The sequence below is a fragment of the Leopardus geoffroyi genome, chromosome D2, assembly GCF_018350155.1.
Source record: "Leopardus geoffroyi isolate Oge1 chromosome D2, O.geoffroyi_Oge1_pat1.0, whole genome shotgun sequence".
Lineage (NCBI taxonomy): Eukaryota > Metazoa > Chordata > Mammalia > Carnivora > Felidae > Leopardus > Leopardus geoffroyi.
In genome coordinates, this window is record NC_059334.1 from 32053196 (window position 1) to 32073471 (window position 20276).

At 48.7% G+C, this 20276-nt stretch overlaps 1 protein-coding gene across 5 annotated transcripts in view; it reads left to right on the forward strand.

The window, feature by feature from the left end:
• The window catches only part of SGPL1 (sphingosine-1-phosphate lyase 1), a 75679-nt gene that overhangs the window by 1134 nt on the left and 54269 nt on the right, over positions 1–20276 (forward strand). The window contains exons 1-2 of one of the 5 annotated variants that reach the window (XM_045439517.1): positions 14818–14913; positions 15686–15747. In XM_045439517.1, the coding sequence (XP_045295473.1) occupies positions 15721–15747 (27 nt within the window). In that variant the 5' untranslated portion in view covers positions 14818–14913; positions 15686–15720. Of the gene's footprint in view, positions 1–14817; positions 14914–14977; positions 15048–15100; positions 15225–15685; positions 15748–20276 lie in introns of those variants that run through there. The other 4 variants (XM_045439516.1, XM_045439518.1, XM_045439515.1 and 1 more) reach the window with 4 other exon arrangements.

Here is a 20276-nt window from a genome sequence, read left to right on the forward strand (position 1 = left end):
CCTGTAAGGCGGGGTGGCCTCCCCTGTTCCCGCGATTAGGGAAGCAAAGCATCGAGGCTTATGCCTGACACACAAGAGGTGCTCTAAAATGGTAGAAATAATACTCATTATGTCTTGATGGAGATAGGAATTTTTTTTGAGGGAGACAAAAAAACACGCGTATGTGAGTGGGGCAGGGGCAGAGAGAGGGGGTCAGAGGATCTGAAGCGGGCTCCGCACAGACAGCAGAGAGCCCGATGCGGGGCCCGAACTCATGAACTGTGAGATCGTGACCTGAGCCAGAGGCAGATGCTTAACTGACTGAGCCACCCGGACGCCCCTAGGGATAGTATATAGGTGGGATGGGTCCTTAGTCTGAGGACTACCTTGGGTCATTCACTTGATTGCTCTGAGGCTCAACTTGGACGTCCGTAAAATGAGACGAGGCTATCCCTCAGTCTATATGGGTGTGAGGAGATCAGACACTGTGGCAGGGGCAAACAGGTTCTGTAAACTAAGGGAAAGTACCTGATGCTGTGTCGTCTTCTTCCAAGAAAAAAAGGAAGGAGGAAAGCTAGAGACAGACCCGACTGTTTCAAAAGTTCTGCCCCTCCCAGCTGAGGGTGCTGACCACTGGTGGGGTAGTCCCTGATCTGTTCCTTGCCCCCAGTGCTTCTCCATCCATACAGGTCACGATGGTCTCCTTATAAGTATGGCTTTTCCGGGGCCTGTCTCTGCAGGAATGAGGGGACCCCTTTGAAACCATTCTGCAAGCCCCCTCTTCCACCCTCCTGGGAATCCTGGCTACTATTGCGATAAACAATACTGTGTTTGAAAAAAAGACAAAGCTTTCTTCCCTCCTGCCCAGCCCCTCCCTGCTGCTTCCAGCTCACTTGGGGGGATCTAAAGCCCCCCTTCCCCTTCCACCCCTTCCATTGTATTCTTCAGGACCAAACACCAGGCCTGCAGGCAGATTGCAGCTGCCTGCTGTGGAGGGAATACCTCAGGGAATACACTGTTTGGTAAGGTTGTTACCAAACTTGCTTCTAGTCGCTTCTTTTTAGAGCATCCAACACAGGAAGATCTGTCTGCCTGGAAATGCTTTGAAGTTTAGCCCTCCTGCCTGGATGCCTCAGTTATATGAGGAGCAATATAAACTTTTATAGAGCACTTGCTATGTGCCAGGCCCTGTGCTCATCCTTTCAGATGGGTTATCTCAGTTAGCCCCGTAGCTGAGGACATTAATGATCAGAGAAGTCTTTAGTGACAGGTGTTACAAACGTTTATACGATTTCTAAAATTGCCACTTTGTTCTTTATAGCTTCTATTTCTTTGCCACAGCTTTCTATCCCCACCCGCCTTTATTGTAAACGTGTTTCTAAGTGCTCACTGAAACAATATTTTTTTTTTCAACGTTTATTTATTTTTGGGACAGAGAGAGACAGAGCATGAACGGGGGAGGGGCAGAGAGAGAGGGAGACACAGAATCGGAAACAGGCTCCAGGCTCTGAGCCATCAGCCCAGAGCCCGACGCGGGGCTCGAACTCACGGACCGCGAGATCGTGACCTGGCTGAAGTCGGACGCTTAACCGGCTGCGCCACCCAGGCGCCCCATGAAACAATATTTTTTATCATGGCTGCTATAAAATCTTCATCGGATCATTCTAACATCTCTGTCATTTTGGTGTTGGCTTCCATTGTGTTTTGTGAGGAATTTCTCCAGAAATTTTCAAGTTTGGAGCATAGGCCGTACCTTTGCATTGTCTCCAGGAGGTATGGTGAGGCCTGCTTTTTCATTCCTGATATTGGACAGGATTTGTTCATTCTCTCTCTCTTTCTCTTTTGTTTTTCCTTGATTCATCCGGCCAAGGGTTATTATTTTTGTGAGTTTTTTTTTTCCTTAAAAAACTCCATTTTTTAGGGAGTTTCTTTGGGCCTTGTGTTCCTTTCTTTGGGCCTTGTGTTCCTTTTATAATTTCTTGATAGGGATACTTACGTCATTGACCTTCGGTTTCCTTCTTTTCAAATCCATGCTACATTTAAGGCCACAATAGCTGCATCCCACACATTTTTCAAGTTTGCAGGAGATGAATGCTGCCTTAGTTCGGCTTTAATTTGCATTTTCTCTAGTCAGATTGAGCATCTTTTCCTAGGCCTAAATGCTATTTGAATACTTCTTTTGTGTGATTTCTGTTCATATCTTTTATCCACTTCTTCTGTTTGTTAGTCCTTATATGAATATATGCATTTATATATTAGAAGTTATCCCTTTGTAACATAAGTAAGAAAACATTTTTTTTTCTGGTTCATTATTTTTCTTTTGACGTTGCCTAGGCCTTGAACTCCGTTTTGGATCCCCGTCCTGCTGAGGGCTTACTCACTGACTTCTGGAGTTCAAACAGGAGAGCTCATTTTGACCCTTTCTGTCTTGTTGGGCTCTCATTTATCGCCACGCAAGGTCCACAGAACAGAGGCCACAAACACAGGCTCCAGAGACCCTTGGGCCTGCCATCTCCTGGCTATGTGATCTCAGATAAGTTTTGACAACCTGTAGACCTCAGGTTCCTCTTCTGTAATGTAAACATAATAATTCTGCCCCTTATGGGGCCGTTCAATCCCTAAATAAGATAATGCATCTATAATCACTCAGCACAGCGCCTGGCCCATAGTGAAGACTTGGGGCATGGTATTTTTTTTAGATTATTGTTTACCCAAATCATGTGAACATTTCATGAATAGCTGCTGTGTTACCCCAGTGCTGTCCCCCATCAGTGCGGGAGAAAGTCCCGGGGTCACATGCCTCTTGGCTCACCTGCTGTGTCTTTTCTGTTTTGTATGTGGAGCTCTGGATTGTGGCCAGTACCACTGGGTGCTTTGATGGCTGCCCTGAAAACGGAGAGTCGGCCAGGCTCTTGGGGTACACCCGCCATGGCATTGCTTGTGCCTCTGTTGTCTCCAAGTCTGTGTGACTAGCCTTCTGGTGGTCTTTTAGAGAAGAGGGGAGGAGAGAAGAAGGGGTGTAACTAAAGACCACACATGGTTCCCCTGGGATGATCAAAGTTACCTGGTTACCTGTCAGCTGAGCAGGACTCACAGCTCTGGAGCTGACAGGTATAGACTGGCCTAAGCCAGCGCTCAGGAAGGTCACCCAACTGGAAGAGCAGGCATCACAGATGAGAAAAGAAGCCTGAGCCCTCTAGAGACATCTAAGGTCATGGAACCACACAAGCTTCCTATATTCATCCTTTTGCAAGCTAAGTGTCTCTCCGACTCCCACCCCAAGTTGTCCCCTCACACTCCCTTTTGACACCCAATAGTTCATTCAATTACGTCTATTTCTTCGCCGCCGGGTCGGAGGCCAAATCTGCCTTGTTCATTGGCTCGCATAGGCCGCCACTCTGCACGGTGGTTACTTGGGTGTGTTTGTTCTGTGTGAATTCATTGGGTTCCTGGTGCCATCCCTGGTACCCCGTAAATACTAGTTGAATAAATGAATGGATGAATCATGGAGCATAACGTAGTTATTTAGGCCATTCACCCACTACGTGCCCGAATCCTTGCCTCAAGATTCCTACCAAATGTGTGCCAGAATTTGTCAATAAGACAGCTCTGGTGACAGAAAGCTCTCTACTGCTCGAGGCTCCCTGTTTATGTTGTGTAGTCCTGTTGGGCGGCAAAGCTCCTCTTAATACTGAGCTGAAATATATTTCCATGAGGCTTCCCGTTGGTATTCTTGTTCTTCCCTTAGGGTCTCATAAAGCAAACGTAGGTCTCCCTTGTGATCACAACCCTCCAGACAAATGAAGCTAGTGGACACATCTACCTCTTGTCCAGGCTAATTATAAAATCATGGACTAGATACCCATTGAGTACCTACAGCATGGAATAGACTAGAGCGTACAAAGATGTCTTCAAGAGGTTATAGGTCTTGGGGGCACCTGGGTGGCTCAGTCGATTAAGCGTCCGTCTCTCGATTTCAGCTCAGGTCATGATCTCACGGTTCATGAGTTCGAGCCCCGCATCTGGCCCCGCACTGACAGCACAGAGCCTACTTGAGATTCTCTCTCACCCTCTCTCTCTGCCCTCCCCCTGCTCATGCTCATGCATGTGCCACTTGCACACACTCTCTCTCTGTCTCTCTCTCAAAATAAATAAACTTTAAAAAAAATGGAGGCTACAGGTCTTGTGGGGAGTCAGGGAAGTGGAGATAGAATGTGGTAAGTGCTGGGGACAGTGGAGACACAGGGAAGGAGAGCCCAAGCCCACCTAGGGGTCTTGGGGAAGGCTCCACGGAGGGATGGGTTATAGACAGTAGAGCAGGGAGGAGAGATGTTCCGAGAAGAGGAGAGCGTGTGCAAAAGTCTGGGGATACGAGAGCCGGAGGCATGTCGCAGGAACTCTTAAGTAGTTCCACACCGCTGATGAGACCAGAAGGCCCAGATTGGGCCAAACAGTTCAGTTTCCACCTGTTGTCCCAGAAAACTTCATGTGTCCTCGGCCTCAAAAGCGTCCTGGGTTGGATGATAAGCTATGTGGGCACTCGATGTCTGGGAAATAAAGTCTCAGTGTGGGGTAGAAGTGAGGGAGATGACGGTGAAGAGAGGCAGAGACTGATCATAAGGGGCCTGGTGGGCCAAGTCCAAGAAAAGCATTCCGTTGACTGAACTTTGTATGGTGTCTTCCCTTTGAAGTCATCTTCTCCAGAGGTAAGCTAACTCGCAGATCAGTGCATCTATTGACAGCTGATTATTGCGATGGGCTGCCATTCATGGAAGACTTACCGGGCAGGTGCTTTCCACACAGCCTGGGCTATGGCCCCGGCAGCCTTCGCGGACCCTTGTTCGCGCCTATACTGTAACTGATTCTCTGCCGGGAGACCTTGGTTTGGACTTGTTTTTTATGGTTGTAAGGTTGTGTCCTGAGACAACACTGGGAAATCCCATCAGGGCTTTCTGTTCCCAGCTAGAAACTTTGTAAGGCTTCCCTGGAGGGGGCGAACTCCAGCGGAGAGTAGGCTTATTAGCGATAAACAACTCGCTTCAAAGGACTGGAATGATTTGTGTACTGGAGAGACTTGTAAGAATATTCCAATGAAATGAGCTTAATTGGGTCTACCATGATGCAATACCCAGGGAGCCTTGACTTAGATGTTTGAAGGGCAGCCAATGGACATAGTTTAAATTTTTGCAATTCTTGAGATACACGAGGAGTGGACAGTCAGAGTGGGCATCTGAACTATGTCCGAGCGAGCGGTTTCCTTTGCAGCACCTCCTGGAACATTCGGAAGTGGCAGGTGTTGGTGTATGCCCCCAAGGCGAAATGTAGCAGTCGCCTCAAGGATTAGCTTCTGGCTGCTTTTGCCCACCAGCCAGCAGTGGACCCGAGGGCTACTGGGGGCTCCCCGTCTCCGACCATTGTTCTGACACTTGGCTCAGACGGGACATGAGGTTACTAGGAATGGATAGGTCACCCCGCCCTTCCCATGCTGCCCGTGTCAACCCACCGAAGTTTGAGTTGAGTTTGGGAATCTCAGTGTATTAATTTGCTAGGGCTGCTGCACCACGGGACCAGAAACTGGGTGGCATGAATGACAGACCCTTCTCGTAGTTCTGGAGACTTAGAAATCTGAGATCAAGCTGTCAGCAGCACTGGTGCCTTCTGAGTGCTGGGAGGAGGAATCTGGCCCATGCCTCTCCCCTCGGCTAGTGGTTTGCTGGCAATCTTTGGTGTTCTTTGGGTTGGAAAAGCATCATCTCGACCTCTGTCTCCTTCTTCTTCATGGCATTCTCTCTATGTGTGTGTCTGTGTCCAAATCTCCTCCTTTCGAAAGACCTCTGTTACACTGGCTTAGGGGCCCACCCTACTCCAGTACGATCTCATCAGCCCAAGCACCCATCTTCTCTAGAAGAGGTCATCTTCTCCAGATACAATCTAACCTCACAGATAGATCAGTACATCTACTGATAGATGATTATTGCGATGGGCTGCCATTTATGGAAGACTTACCAGGTAAGTGCTTTCCACATAGCCTTGGCTATGGCCCCAGCAACCCTTGTCCTCCCCTGGAACCAACCAGCTCTACTCCTTGCCTAGATGAACGCAGAAGCCTTGGAACTAGTCTGTCCGTTTGTACCTGCAGCTAGCCATTCTCCACAGAATCCAGAGGGACTGATTTAAGACCCAAATGTGATACAACCAGCCCCCTGATTAAAATGACTTCAATGTCTGCTTGCTAATATTTAGATAAAGATAAAAGTGCTTCATCCTACGGGGGCCCTGTGGCCTCAGACAGAAAGCTGAACTTTCGCCCCCAGCCTCAGTTGCTTTCATTTAAGAAACAATCGAGGAGCGCCTGGGTGGCTCAGTCAGTTGGGCGGCTGACTTCGGCTCAGGTCGTGGACTCGCGGTCTGTGGGTTTGAGCCTCGCGTCGGGCTCTGTGCTGACAGCTCAGAGCCTGGAGCCTGCTTCGGATTCTGTGTCTCCCTCTGTCTCTGCCTCTCCTCTGCTCATGCTCTGTCTCTCTCTGTCTCAGAAATAAATCAACATTACATGCTGGAATTTTTTTTTAGAATTTCATTAAATTTGTAGGTTAATATGGATATAATTACCGTATTTTGAACTTGGAATATTACCACCAATAAATACTGTATATCTGCCCATAAAAAAAAAGAAAGAGAGAAACATTAAATAAATAATTAATTAAATAAATAAAAATAAAAAACAATCGAATTGGCAACGCCCTGTTCCTTAGTAGAGGTGCTGAATACGGCTGTTGACTCCCTGAAGATTCATGAAGCTTGACTTTGATTTGTGGACTTGTGTGTCCATGGGGTATATTTCAATTAAAAGACAAAACTTCAAGACGTTTGGATAAGTTGCCCAACGTTCTGGGAGTTCCTTGGTCACATTCCCCTTTATAAAGGCCTTTTAGATCTCTTGACAACCACCATACAACTACAGATTCTCTCTCTCTCTCTCTCTCTCTCTCTCAGGGGGAGGAAAGCGGGAATTAACAAACCGGGGTGATTCAGCAAGTTACATCATGGTCACAAGATGAATTATGGAAATTGCAACAAGAAAAAACGACATGGTCCTTCAGCGTTTTTGAGCCCCTTTTGTCCGGAATTCATGCTGTTTCCTGTTGCTAACGGAGAATAAAGAGTGATCTGTATGTTGCGTCTGTCTCCCCAGTGCCCAGAGGGGTCAGGAGTGTGCTTGGGTGTCAGCACCGCGCGTCCTTTCTGCTCTAGGGAGGGCGGCTTCTCCGGAGCAACAGTCTTCCCGGCAGAACTTGGGCGAGCAGCGGGTTGTGGCCAGCTCCTCCGTGTCTGCCCCAAGGGACAGGGACTTCGAAATCGCTTGGGCACCTGAGAAAACAGGAAGAGCTCTCCACACAAGGCTGAAGGCGTCACTGGTAGTCTCTGAATGTGGCTTCTTTGGGGCAGTGACCGGCCCTGTAACTGGGCTCTGTCTCTCTGGGTGCTAAAGGCACTACAAGAGTCCTAGCAAAGAGAAGAAAGTAACTGCTGACTCTAGCAGGCTCCCAGGACATCGCGATTTTAACATTGAGAGATTTTACCAAAAAAGTCTGGATTTATAACTTACCTTGAAAAATGGAAATGTTGGGCCTATTCTCCCATTCTGCTTACAACTGTGGCGCCCATGACACCCTGCCTCATTGCCCCACAGTTTCGGTTTCCCACACTCCGCTTTTATTTTATTTATTTTCCTTGCTCCGTCCTGGGCACTTTCTACCGAACTGTTGTAGTTTACTTATTACATTTGTTTGTCTGACTCCTTCCACTAGACTCTGAGTCATGCTAGGAAAGAGATCTTTGTTCCATTCGGTGAAACATCCCCTGCCCAGGATACTGTCACCTAGCATTTGAGTGAATGAATGAGTGAATGAATGAGCCAGAGGCAGTCACTTCACCTGCTTGGGTCCCTGAAGGTGCGGCTGTGCACTTGCCCTACACAACTGTCCCTACTGACCTGCACCCCGGCCTCTCCCTCTCCTCCCTCTTTCTCTTGTCTCTCTGGCCACACCGGCCTTTTTGTCCCTGCCACTGGGCCTTGGCACATACAGTGTCCTCGGCCAGAACACTCTGTCTCTTCCTCTCTGTCTGGTTAACTCCCGTTCATCCTGTGCACTCAGCTCAAGCTCTCCTTGATCCCTCAGCCAGGTCAACCCCCCTGGGCATGGAGAATGACTGCCCTTAGTTTTTTAAAAGCCTGCTAGAGAGGGGCGCTCGCGTGGCTCAGTCGGTAAGCATCCGACTTCGGCTCAGGTCGGGATTTCTTGGTTTGTGAGTTTGAGCCCCATGTAGGGCTTTGTGCCGACAGCTTGGAACCTGGAGCCGGCTTTGGATTCTCTGTCTCCCTCCCTCTCTGCTCCGCCCCTGCTTGTGCTCTCTCTCTCTCTCTCTCTCTCTCAAATATAAATATAAAGTTTTTTTTTTAAACCTACTAGAGAAAATTACTTTAACTCTGTTTCTAACCCCCAAGGTTTTTATTTGCTGGTGGGGATGGACGTTCTCCCCTCCTCCGCTGACCCTGAGCTCAGTGTAAATCCAGAGCTCCTCTGAGTGAGTCAGCCTGGGAGCTGGTTCTGCGGGGCCAGGAAAGGAGTAACCATGGGCCAACGCTCATAATTACCCCCTTAGTCCTCTGTTTACACCGGACTTGTATTACCTGGACCTCTTCATTGCACCCTATCTGTGTCAACACTGCTGGGAGAGGGGGAGGGGGCCTGGCCTCCTTGGGCATTCTGGCCACACTGCTCACCCTGAGCTCAGGACTGGGACAGACACCCACCCCAACCAAGTCACTGCATGATGGAGGGCCCTTGCCGGGAACCTGGGGACAGAGAGGTGGAGTTTCCACACAGAGGCCTCTGGGAAGTATAACCAAAGTGAGGCATAGAGAATTCTAGACTGCCAGAGTTGGACTGTAGCTTCCCCTCGGTACCCAATGTTGAGGTGAGAACATTGAGACCCAGAGAGGGTAGACGGTTCATCCAAGGCCACACAGTGCCCGAGTCCCAAAGCTGGCACAAGAACCCATACATTTCATTACATTTCCAGAGCCTGGGCTCCTGAAGCTGAAATGTCAGGAATTCTAGGTTCAGTCTCCACTAGCTGTGGGACCAAGGCATAGAAGCCGATGAGAATGGGTAGAACGTGGCACCTCTCACCTGGGAGTGTTCAAAAAAGAGATGTCTGGGCCCCACTCCCCATTCACTGGGTCTGTAGGAAAGCCCTGACATGTGGATTTGGAAAAGGTTCTTGGAGATTCTGCCATGCGATGCTACCTGGGGAGGCTGGGCCTGGTTGGTGCTCAAGTCCCTTTTAGCTTGACAGATACTCAGCCGCAGATAATAAAATGAGGCTTGTGCTCAAGTGCATTCCTGGCCTCAGTCCACTGTAGCAGGTTTCAGTGGGTCGGCTCAGCTTCCAAGGGGGCATCCTGCAAATTTAAAAATTTTGCTTGTCACATGATGAGGATAGCGATCTTGCCATACAGACATCGCAAGGGCAGCCCCTCACAGTGAAGACTTGCCCCTGGGTCCTGCACATCGTTTTGACATTTTGCCAGAATGTTCATGTAGGTAAAAAATCAGGTCATGGTCACATGAGCCAAAAACCCAATGTCACTTTCATGCGAGGAGTAGATTTCTTTGAAAACACGGTTTTATTAGGGGCACCTGGGTGGCTCATTCAGTTGAGTGTCCGACTCTTGATTTCGCCTCAGGTCATGATTTCATGGTTCGCGAGATCGAGCCCCATGTTGGGTTCTACTCTGACAGCATGGAGCCTGCTTGGGATTCTCTCTCTTCCTCTTTCTCTGCCCCTCCCTTGCTCATGCATGCTCTCTCTCTCTCTCTCTCTCATGCTCTCTCTCCCTCCCCCCCAAAAAAAAACCCCCATGATTTTATTATACATGCTTCCTAAAGTGCAGCCACCATGTGGAAAGTTGCATGTGAGTTGTCCTACCTTGCCTGAAACTTTACAACTCCTAATCCACCATTTTGGAAAATCACATCACCCATGGCAGGGCTACTAACATAGTGTTTGAGTCCCTGAGACAACACCTCCGTACTGGTGTGCATTTGTAGCTTTCCAGGTCACAATGATTGTAGGTAGTTCTACAAGGATCCTGATTTAGCCCCTTTTTTTTTTTTTTTTCAAATGTCAACAAAGGAAACGCGGCAATATTCAAACAATTACTCTTTTCTCTTAAAAACCTGCTTATCCATTGTAAGTCCACGTATCTGCCAACTTCATGTATGATTTCATGATCCTGGCTTTCAATTTAAAAAAAAAAAAAATTTTTTTTTTAACATTTATTTATTTTTGAGACAGAGAGAGACAGAGCATGAACGGGGGAGGGTCAGAGAGAGGGAGACACAGAATCTGAAACAGGCTCCAGGCTCCGAGCTTTCAGCACAGAGCCTGATGCGGGGCTCGAACCCACGGACCGTGAGATCATGACCTGAGCCGAAGTCGGCCGCTCAACCGACTGAGCCACCCAGGCGCCCCTGGCTTTCACTTTTAAAAGTAGGTCACTGTACTGCTTTGTGAGAGAATTATATGCGTAGGTCGGTACACCCCCTGATTGTAACAAATATATTTTGTAACCCCCATAACCAGAGAGTGTGAGGTCTGGTTGATTTGAGACGTACTGGTCTACCAAGAACAAAACCTGTAGGAACAAATAGATCTGAGGCTCTTGGACAAGCCTTGATAAGGCCTAGGGTGCCCATATGGGGCAAGGGGAACTTTAGAAAGACTGACCAACCATGAGGATGGGGTCCCGGTGGGGAAGGAAGCAAGGCCAAGAGCAACACGGTGAGGGGTCTGGGCTTGGTTTAGCCAGTCACAGAGCCCAGATTTGGATCTCAACTGAGCTCATCCTAGACATGCGTGGTTCAGATTAAACTGATGTTCTTGGGTCCCTCTTGTGGGTCTGGGCCTGTGTTGGGTACACATGTTCCCCTCCCGAGGTACCACCACAGCCCTGGGGTAGATGCTATTAACCCTTGTTTGACAGCCGAGGAAGCCCAGGCTCAGCCCAGTAGACTGAATTGTCTGAGGCCAAGCAGTAATCTCTGGGTGGAAGCCGCTCTGCCTGCCTTCAAAGCCATTTTGTCAGCACAGCCCCAGCTGGTTTCCTTCTGCCCCAGGAAGTTTGTATTTGTTTGCTTTCTGATAAGCAGCCACTCTGGTTTTGATGCTTTGCTAGGAGTGATCACGCAGCCTAGACGGCAATGGGTGGCTTCCTCAGGAAAAGCGGGCTTCCTTGGGAAATGACTCTTGTTTCTCAGGGCTCGGCCGCTCCGACTTTTGGCACCTGGGACATGTACCTCAGTGGCCCACTGCACCTTGCAGTCTATCCCAGAGCGGCAGCCTCTGGGCACATGCTCCCGGCCTCAGGTGCTCCCATGTCTGGCTGGCCCTTAGCTCTCCTTCTTCTCAAGGCCACTTCTGTTTGTGTTGGCTGGTTCCGTTGTGTCACCCCAATCTGCTGCTGTTGCCTAGTTTCCCACCTCTCCTTGGGGAGGGCATTTTAGACTCCATGAACAGAGGTCCTGCGGGGGGTTTTCCTGTGGGCCCTTCCTTTCCAGGAGGGGTTCAGAAGCTACGAGGACATCTGCCCACAGCCCTGTCTTGAGGTGAGCTTCCACAGAAGGTCCCCAGTTGGGAGGGGAGGTGTCAGGGACAGGAATGGAGTCATGGGTAGCATGTTCCTGCGTTTTGGAGTGGGGCATGTGTCCTCATGGATGGGGGGAAGGCTGTCACTAACTTGGCCATGGATAGCTGTCATTTTAAGAGAACCAGATTTGCTGGCAAGAATGGTTTTGAAAGAGGCCGTGTAGGGAAAAAAAAATCCCAGACCATATTCCTTCTCACTCTGCCCCCTGGCACCCCAAGCCCTCTGTCATCAGCATGAATTTCAGTCCCTCACCTGGTTCCCCCTAGGTATTCCCAGTCCCTCCCAAGTGTTTGTTATCCTGGAAAGCACCATGATGCCACCAAAGGCCAACGTGGGGAGCATTAGTTCTCCTCCTCACCCCTCTAAATATTCACTACCCCCCTTAAACCATCCCAAACATACGGTCTTAATAAAAACACCATGCTTTCTCTGCAAGCAGAGCATCCTGGGAAGTACTTCTCAAACTTTATGGTGTATGTCTATCACCAGGGGGTCTTGTTTAAACGTACCCTCGGATTCAGTCTTCTGGAGTGGGGTTCCAAGATCCAGCATTTCTAGCAAGCTTTCAGGTGATGCCAGTGGTGCTCTTTGGGAAACCACACTCTGGGTGTGGAAGTCACCCCACCTCTGTCTCCCACCAGCCAGCAAAGCCTCTCCTAGCGAAGCCCCTACTGTGGGAGTGTCTGATGGGGGCAGAGGGGAAGCAAAACTGCCTGTGTCCCTTCTTGAGCCCCCTCTTCTTTTTTCATATCCCTCTTCCCTCGGCACTGTAATTCTCTTTTTTATTTATATCTTCTTTGTTCTCATTCCTCTTGCTTTCTCCCAAGGGCCCATCAGTATAGCTAGGACATGTGAGGTCGATAGGCAGTGGGGATTTTGTTCCATTTTGGTATAATGTGATTCCCCTGTGAAAGCTGAAATTATCTCCCTTAATCCCCATGCATCTTTTATCTTTGGCAGCTTTCTACTTGATGTTTCTCTTGTAATCCCTGATGTTATTGTATAGTTAAGGGAAGTGCGGGGTAGAGGAGAAGGGGGCCTGAAGTCTCTCTCTCTCTGTCTCTCTCTCCGTCTCTCTCCGTCTCTCTCTGTCTCTCTCTGTCTCTCTCTCTCTCTCACACACACACACACTCTCACACACACACACACACACACACACACACACACACACACACAGATACAACTTCTGTGCTCTGCAAGGAACTTCCAAGAGTCAAGTTCCTTTCTGGTCCTTGGTTTCTTCATACATATACTATGGGGTTGTGCTGGCAAATAGGGGAAGGTTCCTCTCCCTCTAACATTCTTTGAGCTTAATAAATCAACCAGCATATTTTAGTTTCTCTCTACAAAATCGGGGGCTTTAACTTTCCATCCAACTCTACCCCATGCTTCTGTGTGTCTTCTGAGTGATCACTGATCTTCTCTGAGCCTTTGCACCCTTGTTTACAAGTTGGGAGATGATGACAGTCACCTGATCTGGGCAAGTTAGGACACAAACAGGGCCCCGGATGTGAAGGTGCCTATCATAGTTCTTGGCAAAATAAGTTTCTTACTCAGCTCGGGCTGTTATAACACAACGCAAGATAAAGGTGCTGGCAGATTCAGTTTTGGGTGAGAAGCCTCTTTCTGGCTTGCAAACTGCTGCCATGGCCTCATGTGCTCAAGTGACCTCTTTGTATGTGATTGGAGAGCGAGAGAGCTCTGGTGTCTCTTCCTTTCCTCGGAAGGACACTAATCCCCTTGCTGGGGCTCTGCCCTCATGATCTCATCTAAACCCAATGACTTCCCAGAAGCCTCACCACCACATTGGGGGTTAGGGCTTCAACATACGAATTTTTTTTGGGGGGGGGGAACAAACATTTAGTCCACAACAATAAGAATTAGTCAATGAGGCCGAATTGGTTGGTTCATCTGGGAAGAATGAACAGACCGTTCACGATGCGTGAGGAGCAGTGAAGTCGCACCACAGAGGTGTGGGGAGGAACCAGAGATGGACCCTGTCCTCCAGTCAGCTGGCACAGAGATTTTAGAGTAAAGGATGAGAGGTGGCAGCTAAGAAAGAGACTAGGGAGAGCAGATCCTGGGATGTGAAGAAGAAATAAAACACAGGGGCGGAAGTGGGGGTGTGGGGAGAACGTGCCTGGAATCCCAAAGTAACTCTTGATGAGTAGGCATCGGCTGGAGGTCCCAGGACATTTTTCTGACCCTCCGACGCTGAGAATGCGAGTCTGCTGGGAGACAGCAGCAGGAGCGGTAAGGGTCTGGGGGTGTCAGTGCCTGATGCAGGAGCTCTGAAAGGCAGACGTACCTCGGACTTCTGATGGGGTGGGGCTGAGGGCAAGGAAGCCCAGGGATAACTTGCTTGACTCTTTCAGAGGCTTCACCATTCTGGCTGGGAGTTTGGGAAATGCTGAGGGGGTGTGCAGAGCAGGGCCGGGCGATAAGGGATTTCATCCTTGAGAGCACTGGAGGAGTAACGATGGCGGTGATGCCAGCCTAAGTTAGCGTCAGGAAGACATTTGCAAGGGGATGGAATTGGGTACCCTCGATTGGTGTCATCTTTGTTAAAATTTCAAGATTCCGCCTAGGGGTCATTCTAAAAATCGGTTGCAGAAAAATACCATATGCTGATCACTGTCAGTTACATGTAACTGTGGTGCCTTTGATTCTGCTGTATTAGTGTCGTGGGTAAGTCATGCAAAATGTATTTGAGACTTAGCTATTTCACCTGGAAATGAAGGGAGAAGGGGCAAATCTCTGAGTCACCTATTAAAATCCCAAAGGTCTGTCTAAAGACACATTTTGAGTGGTTGCCTTGGATCAACCTGTACAGTGCTCGGCAGGCTGACTCTCCAGGGCCTCCAAATGACCAAATGTGACCAGGAAGTTCGTTTTCATAACTAATGTCTAGCCTTAAGGAGAAATTGCGGACCCTCTGCCTCCAGCGGGTCGCACCTCCCCCGCCCAGGGCCCTGGTGCTGGCCTCTGTCTGGCCAGCAGGCGGCGCGCGGGGCGGGGTGCCCGGAGGGGAGGCGGGTCTCTGGCCCGGGCCGGGACGTGCGCGCGCCCGACGCCGGCGCCGCGCACGCCGGGGCTGGGGAGCCATTTCCGGGCGGGGAGGGGCGGGGAGGGGCGGGGCCGCCGGCGGTGGGACCTCCAATCTCGGCGGCAGCGGCTGCAGGGGGAGCCCGCGCTCCGCCGCCCCGCGAGTCTGTCGCGTGGTGAGGAGGAGCCGGGCCGGCGAAAGGGAGAGGCTGAGGGGAGGAGCGGGGAGGCGGACTCGGGGCAAAGGAGTGCAGGGAGGCCGTTGCGGCTCCGGAAAAGGGACGGTCGAGCTGGGGCCGAGGGCTCTCGGGTGGGCTGGGCAGGGCAGAGCCGGGCAGCGCGGGGGAGGAGGGAGGGTCGGGCAGAGCGAGGGGCTGGCGGATGCCCGCGGGCGCGTTCTGAGCCTGGGCGCGGGGGGCCCGTGAGTGGGTGCGGGAGAGCGCCGGGGCCGATAGGGAGCGGGCTCCGAAACCCCAGTCCCGCGGAGGTAGGAGCGGACGTCGGGCAGCCCGGATCTGCGGCTCCTTGCGAAGAGAGGAAGGGCTCCGGGGTGGGAGGGATGGGGTCGCGGAGGAGGCCAGGAGGCTGGACGCTGGGACGGGCTGCCCCCGGCGCCCGTCCGACTCTTCGCCCCGCTGCGTTTGTGGGCTGGGCCCCGGGCTCCGGTTGGCGGCGGGCTGGGCGTTTCCCCCGGGTGTCTACCTGGGGGGCTTGCTTCGTGGGAGGCTGGGCCTGGATTCGTTTGCTCAGCTGTGGGAGGGAAGGCCGGTGCCAGCAGGGTTCTCATTCGCTGGCCCGGGTGCTGGGGGTGGAGTGTCCTATCTGGGAGTGAAATCTGAGCTCTCAAAGGAGGGAGAGAACCATTTCTTGACTGCTCTAGCGACTCTGGGCGGGCAGACGCGACAGTTTAAAGCTTTGGAAGTAAACAAACCTGGTTCCCTTTTGCAGAGGGGAGGCTCCGTAAGGACAGCTGGAAGAGGAAGATGCCGAGTACGGACCTTCTGATGTTGGTGAGCTTTCCCAAACATCCCCTTTGTCATAAGGCGCTTGTCCCTTAAGTTTTATTTTTAGTCCAAAGGATCTGAGTGTGTAACTCTCACTTCTGATGCTTGCTTTTCGTAGCTGAGCCTTCCTGCTACCTTTATTTTGGGTTTAATGTTTGAGATGGGTAAGTGACTGAATTAAACATATGAATATATTTGTATTTAATGAATGTGAAGAATCTTTTACAGAATTTTTGCAACTTATTTTAATCTCTCCCTTCCCGTACTACCGGAGCAGTATTAAAACTTGTATTTAATTTTGTTTGGGTCTGCCGTATATTCGTTTATAAGCGTGTGTCTCCCAGACTAGAGTTATGATTCCTCAGAAAGCAGATATCCTGTCTTACTTGTGTAAAGAGGAATAAACAGGGGCGCCTGGGTGGCTCAGTCGGTTAAGCGGCCGACTTCGGCTCAGGTCATGATCTCACGGTCCGTGAGTTGGAGCCCCGCGTCGGGCTCTGTGCTGACAGCTCAGAGCCTGGAGCCTGTTTCAGATTCTGTGTCTCCCTCTCTCTGACTCTCCCCTGTTTTAACGTTTAAAAACGTTAAAAAAAAATTAAAAAAAAAATAAAGAGGAATAAACAGCTGTCATGGTGCTCTGTATAGTAAGTGCTTAACAAATGCTTGTTGAGTTAAACTGGTTTGAATTTGAGTTATTTTGTTGGACTGAGGAATATGACTGCTTTGGTAGAAGCTGTTTTTCCCTCTTGAGATTTTCTGTGCCTTTTTTTTGTTTTGTTTTGTTTTGTTTTGTTTTTTGTTTTTAAATAACTGAGCAGGGAGAATAGCATTGCCAAATGCATGTTTACCAATATGAAGTTTTATTCTTGGGACCTTTATGATTCCATAGAGGCTCTTTATTGTCAGAATTGCAGGGAGCCTATGGTTTTTCAGTAGCTATATAGAAAAAGAGCGTTTCATTTTTTTTTAAAGTTGTTTTTTTTTAGTTGTTTTACATTTATTCATTTTTGAGAGAGAGAGAGACAGAGAGAGAGACAGAGACAGAGACAGAGAGCATGAGTGGGGAAGGGGCAGAGAGAGAGGGAGACACAGAATCTGAAGCAGGCTCCAGGCTCTGAGCTGTCAGCACAGAGCCCACGCGGGGCTCAGACCCACAGAGCATGAGATCATGACCTGAGCTGAAGTCGGTCGGCCAACCGCCTGAGCCACCCATGCGCCCCAAGCATTTTATTTTTAATAAGCTATTTCTCTGAGTCTGAGGTCTCTTTGTGCGAAAGCATTGATTTAAAAACCATTCCTTTCCCTTTTTTTTTTTTTTTAATCTCACTATCGCAGAGAATTGGTAGCCATCACTGGGAATTTGGCAAAAGTGAGTAGTGAGGGTGTTTTTTGTACCCGGTGCTGACTTTCTGTAGTGGCAAAACCTATAAGGTCTGTGGGAAGGGTAAAGAGGGAAACTAAGTTGTGATTAGTTCAGGTGTGAGGCAGAGAGCAAGGATGATTTTAAAGACAGGTAAATACTTGGTTTATCCACAGATCCTGGTGAAGAGTTCCCCTAAAATAGTTTCTTGCCTCAAATGTCATGGATTGTCAGTGGATAATAAATAGCCTTATGTGATTTTAAATTCTTATTGCAAGAGCCACATGTTAGGAAAATTGGGAGCTGTAAATAAGTAAAAGGAAGCAACCCCCAATAATTCCACTAGTCGGAAATAACTACCGTTAGTACCTTACAGGGTTAATGCAGAATGATTTGTAACTATTGACAATTTGCTTACAGATCAGTATCTTTATGTAAATTAGGATTTCTGTGTGTGAGTAGGATATACCCTCGTGCCCAGAGATGTGCTTATTACTTCTAGGGCCCGTGGGCTCTCTGTAGCAGTGCTTTTATTCAGAATGTTAACTTTGGAATCAGTTTTGTTTTGAAACATTTCTGTAGCAATCACCACTACTTTTCATTTTCTCATTTGATGATCTAGAATATTTAGGGTGTTGATTTGCTTGTTGGTGTAGAGAATTAATTCACACGGATAATGACTGGCCCTCAAGAATCCTCATGCTCTAAAGATATGGCACTTGTTCCTTGAGGTGCTTTCTCTGCAAAAGTTGTTATTCCTACTTTTCTTTTTTTTTTTAATTTTTTATTAAAAAAAATTTTTTTTTTTTTATAAAATTTTTTTTTTTTTAACATTTATTTATTTTTGAGACAGAGAGAGACAGAGCATGAACAGGGGAGGGGCAGAGAGAGAGGGAGACACAGAATCTGAAACAGGCTCCAGGCTCTGAGCAGTCAGCACAGAGCCTGACCCGGGGCCCGAACTCACGGACTGCGAGATCATGACCTGAGCCGAAGTCAGACGCTTAACCATCCGAGCCACCCAGGCGCCCCTTCCTACTTTCTTTCCTTCCTTCCTTCCTTCCTTCCTTCCTTCCTTCCTTCCTTCCTTCCTTCCTTTCTCTCTCTCTCTTTCTCTTTCTTTCTTTCTCTCTCTCTCTCTCTCTCTCTTTCTCTTTCTTTCTTTCTTTCTTTCTGTCTGTCTGTCTGTCTGTCTTTTATTCATTCTTTGCCTGTGCTGTGCTAAAGAATCAATGGCCAGGGCCCGGTGTTCAATGGGGGCATTAAACCATCATTATCTCTGTTCTTTAGTTACTTTGTATGAAGCAGGAGACTTGTTCTGGGCCCTTTAACTGGGAAGAAAGGACCCTAGTTAATAAAAAATAGCCTGCATGCAGGGCAGCGTATTGTAGAATCTTAGAACCTCAGAATTAGAAGTAATCTCGGAGGCCGTATGATGCAACTTCTTACTTACGTTGTATAGGAATCCTTTTTTGAGCATCTCTGATAAATGATGTCTAGTCATCCCTCCTTTCTGCTGGGGGAATAAGATAGACATAAGCTAGGAGATGGTACACAATGGATCCAGGAATAATAGAAGTCTGATAGTTAATATTTATTGAACAGGTATTACATGTTAGGTGCAGAAATAGATACTCTACATATTTATTTAATTTTCACAATGACCCGTGGAAAAGTATCCTGGCATCCTCCTTTTGTAGATGGAAAACTAGGCTTAGAGAGGGTACCACAGTGATGAAGTTTTAACCACACTTAAGTCTTACTCCGAATCCCTCCTTATCTGCTTTGCAGTGCTGTCTCTGGGCCACGTTCCCCATAAGGGACAGAAGATGTTGGTGAGCTTTGTGACTGATGGGAGGGGGTTTGTGTGGACCGGGACTGGGGCAGGCTGAGTAGGATAGCTGTGCCCTCTAAGGGAGCACTTTGGAAGCGAGTGTGTGGGGTGCTTTTGTTTTCTAGTACGATCTTGTCTGAAAATCCGTATTTTTAAAAAAATGTTTTTAAATGTTTATTTTTGAGAGAGATAGAGAGAGACAGAGTGCGAGCGAGGGAGGGGCAGAGAGAGAGGGAGATACAGAATCTGAAGCAGGCTCCAGGTTCCGAGCTGTCAGCACAGAGCCTGACACAGGGCTCGAACTCATGAACCGTGAGATCATGACCTGAGCCGAAGTCAGATGCTCAATCAGCTGAACCACCCAGGCACCCCTACATATTTTTTTATACAGGTCTTGTTTATTTTCTCTCACCTTGCAGTTAGGGCACTGTATTGCAAACTTAAGAGTTATATTCATATAAGTGTAATGCTGCAGCCTTTGAATTTCATTCCAGAATAATTAAGGGGCATACCACATATTTGTTATAAAGAGAGGGCGTTGGGTTTGATAGGGTTGGAAACTATTGTGTGGACAGGATACTGTGAACCCAAAGCATGAAGATGAACTGGGGTCTGTCCATGACAGACCTTGTATTCCAGACTACAGAGCTTGGGCTAACAGCCCTCAGCGCTTTCTTGCCCTTAATTTTGTCCTCTTTTGATAAGGTGGTTTGCCTGCCTTCTTCCACTTGCTTACTTACGGCATGTCACGGCCTGTAATACTTTCCACCTGTGTCTCACAGAGAGTAAGAGGGGTGAGAGTATCCATCGGACACTTGCGATGCTTTCAGAAGAATGTCAAGTCCAGAAATTTTTTTAGGAATTTTTCTCCACATTGGCAACCATTCTTTTCATCCAAGTTCTCCTCCTTCCTAGTGCTAGGGAATGGTATCGCTTTGCAAGTTGTCAGATACTTCTGGTTTTTAAGAAAAGAATACTTTATGAAGCTAAGTCTTCTCCTTAGGTGGCTTTTCTCTTGTGAATGGTGCGGTGAATCGTATGCACCATGACAGTGCTGGGTGGCGTTTGAGATAGTTTATCTAGGGCCAACGTTCTCAGATAAGTGTGATTTTGCCCCTCCCCGCCCCTCCCCCCCCCCCCCCCCCCCCCCCCCCCCCCAACCTCGGAACATTTGGCAATGTCTGGAGACATTCTTGGTTGTCATACTTGGGTGCTAGTGGTCAGGGATGCAACTAAAGGCCCTAGTATGCACACAGTCGTCCACTCTCAAGAATTATCTGGCCTAAGATGTCCGTAGTGCTTGGGTTGAGAAACCCTGGTCTAGGGTTCCTTACCATAGGT